Source organism: Mesitornis unicolor, unplaced genomic scaffold, assembly GCF_000695765.1.
Source record: "Mesitornis unicolor isolate BGI_N332 unplaced genomic scaffold, ASM69576v1 scaffold16627, whole genome shotgun sequence".
In the NCBI taxonomy this organism is placed as follows: domain Eukaryota; kingdom Metazoa; phylum Chordata; class Aves; order Mesitornithiformes; family Mesitornithidae; genus Mesitornis; species Mesitornis unicolor.
Genome location: NW_010195981.1, coordinates 37585 through 40876, shown reverse-complemented (window position 1 = coordinate 40876; position 3292 = coordinate 37585). Strand labels below are relative to the sequence as shown.

The 3292-nt window shown below is 38.6% G+C and overlaps 1 protein-coding gene across 1 annotated transcript; it reads left to right on the top strand.

Annotated features, from left to right (window-relative positions):
• Window positions 1–224: 224 nt before the first annotated feature.
• On the top strand, window positions 225–3212 carry LOC104543645 (microtubule-associated serine/threonine-protein kinase 2-like; the record flags this gene model as incomplete). The annotated part of the gene is made up of 2 exons (XM_010188305.1): window positions 225–372; window positions 3070–3212. Coding segments are annotated over 2 exons (291 nt in total), but the record flags the coding sequence as incomplete, so codon positions are not given.
• Window positions 3213–3292: the final 80 nt, after the last annotated feature.

The following is a 3292-nucleotide window of genomic DNA, read 5'->3' as shown; positions in this document are numbered from 1 at the left end:
TTCTTGACCATTATTAATGATATTCCTTACAAGGATCATATATGAGTGTGATCCTTGTGTAGATATGTGACACAGAAGAGGGGGATTTACAATTTTAAGAGGTTTTTGTGTTTGTTTTTTTGGGTTTTTTTTAAGAATAGTCTTATTTATGCTTTGGAGATTGTATGATTCAGAAAACAAAGACGTAGCTCTCATTAACAAACTTCTTGTTTTTCTTTGGACAGGAGATGGTAACAGAGTCCGCTCCGTTGCGTTGCAGGAAGCTCAGCAATCCTGACATCTTGTCATCTGCTGGGAAAACCAAGCTCCATCGTCAGCTAAGCCAGGATGACTGCAAGCTACGGAGAGGTAGTTTGGCAAGTTCGTTGTCAGGTATGCCGTTGTGTAAAGACCATGTGACAGTTCATTAGTATTACAGATGCAGTATTACTGGTGGGTGTCACAGGTATAATAAAAGGTATGGAAAAGTAGTTTCCTTAAAACTACAGATGACTTCTTGTTGGGAGGGCATACAACATTTTATGTAAGAGAAAGATGTGAAAAGAGATAGTAGGAAAGAATGAGAAAGAGAGACAAGATTTGGAGAGAAATTCTGTATATTGCCCAGAGTGAAAAGTTAAAGCTAAGACTTGATTTGCAAAGTTAAAAGAGGAGAATGGTGGAACTTTAGGCAACACAGTGATGCATTCTTACCTTTTTTAAGGTCAGCACTGACTCTAAGCTTGCCTACTTAGCCATATTATTTCTTATTTAGTTTCTTTTTGGCTTCAAAAGCACTGTAGGCATTTGTGATTCAAGGTCAAAATCCTGCTTACTAACTAGATATTGGTTCAGTTCATATAAGGTGGTTTTTTTTTCTTGTGAACAGTCTTCATTCCTGTCAGAGTTTAGTTTGTCAACAGTAGAACCATGGAGTGAGCACAGTCTAGTAATTGGCCAGAATTGGAGGACCAAGCTCAGTAATTTTTCTCTTTCAAAGAAAGGGCATGGGGATGGTTTCACAGTTGTTTAAGGCTGCTATCAAAGACGGTGATGCTGGCATTAGATCATACAGAGCTGCATGATCAGTTTAGGATGGAAGAGCTGATCTGCCTGAATACACTGCTGTTCTGTAGAGTTCACTTGCAGCCCATTTCCTCCCTGCTCAGGCTGACTGCTTGGCTATTTGCATGTCAGTGCAAGGAGGAGGGTTGGAAACTCGCGGGTGGGAGGGGAAGAGGGTGAAACCTCCCATTTTGGCAGTAGCATGGGCTTGACTTACATGATTGTGAAAATACATCTAGGCCTGGTCTCTCCTTTATCAGGGGAAAATAAATATTTTAATATTTGAGGTACTAGGTGTAAAAGAATTAAATAAGTGGTAAAGTATGCATGCTGTATTTTGGCTTGGCCTTCTCTTAATGTTTTATTTGTAATAAGTGGCTTGTTTCTGAAAAAGGAAAGCATTCATAATGTTGTGTGTTCATGCAAGTTTATTCTCTAAGGTAGGTTAGTCGCTAGAGGAGAACAGAAGTGTATTAACGACACAGCTGTCGCCCCATTAGAACGGCCAAAGGTAGTACTGAGGTTAAGTTTTTGGGGTTTTCTTGGTAAGTTGGTTATTTTTCCCCTTGAGTAGAAGCAAATAAAGAATAGTAAACAGGAGGAAGCAGAAAAAAAATGGAGAATCTTCCAAATATTGTAGCTGATTTTATGTAATAAATGTAATATTCCACACCTAAATCTAAGGTGAAGTCGAAGTGGCAAAAGAGCTTGCTGCCTCCAAGAAAAAAGGATTTTTCTGCAGCATATGTGATTAAAGATGTAGCCGCCTTCCTGCTACTTACTGCAATAAATCTTGTAGTCCCCTGCGATTCCTGTCGTGGTGTCTGAGCATGTAATAATCTGTTGAATGCAACTGTCTTCACCATGTTTGGAAGGGAGGACCATGTGTCGTTTAGTCTCACAGTCCTGATTTTAAGGAAAAGAGGTGGTGTTTACTCGCATTTGCAGATAGCGAAACTGAAGTCAAGAGGCTGACTGACCAAAGTTGAGGAGGAAGTCATCTGGAAGCTACTGATGGAACCCAGATTTACAGACGTTTTCACTTACGTGTTTTTAACCACAGGACTATCTTTCTTCTCTTTTTTTTTGGGTGAATGACATTGTATATAAAAAGAAACTGTCAAGCTTCACGGAGTCAAAATATGACCTGCTTTGATTTCGGTTCTTTCTCATTGTGGAAATTTACTGCTTGCTGTTTTTCAAAAAGGACTGTTATATTGACTAGGAAAAAAAAGGTATTGAGCAGATCCTTTTAAATGATTACTGTGCTTCCTGCAGTAAAGTACAATGGTGTCCACTTCCTGAGATAGGAGCTGCACTTCTCACTGTTTGTGTATGGAGCATGGGAGAGGAGCATGTACACTAATCAATCGGATACAAGGAAGATTTGGGAAAGCTACAGAATGTTTTGCTTTTAAGATAAGATGATATTGCTGAACAGTAGCAGTTTTTAGACAGAGAATATCTAACCATGGTTCAGAGCAAAACAATATCTAAGCATACACTATATTCTGATCACAACTGCATGAAATCTACTGCTGGGTGTTCCAGTGGTAGGGGAAAGTGGGGATGTCTAGATGGCTAAGCCATTTAGAAGGAGTAATATCTTAAAAATATGAATATATTTTCGTAAGAATTTTTAACATTATACTTGAGATTTTGCAACATCAGTGTTACCACTCTATAGAGCAATAAATTGTTTACTTGGCATCAAATATTGTTTCATTTCTAAGCTGTATGGAGTACAGAAAGGTATAAAGTGGTAGACTTCTGTTTCTACAACGTTTTGGGTTTACCCATTACCTCATAATGTAAACTAGATTTTTTGGAACTTTTTACTTATCAAACATACTGAATTCACAGGTAGTGTGCTCTTACAAGTTCTAACCTAGCAAAATGTTTAAATTGCTTTTTTTTTTTATTAAACACTTTATGTCTGCATGCGTGTTTGTTTCTAGCATTGTATTTTGAACTTGCAAACCCACTTGAAAACACGCTGATAGTGTTTTGGTTTTGTTTTTAAAGGAAAACAGCTGCTTCCCTTATCAAATAGTGTCCACAGTGGAGTGGGACAGATGGTATGGCAGCCACCTGGAGATACCTCAAACCTGGTCCGCATGAGAAATCAGTCCCTAGGACAATCTGCTCCTTCACTTACGGCTGGTTTGGTGAGTGAATTTGGGAATGCTCATGATGATTTTGTGCTATCAGTAAAAAGTGGTCTGACTCTGTGCTTTAGTTTTTACCT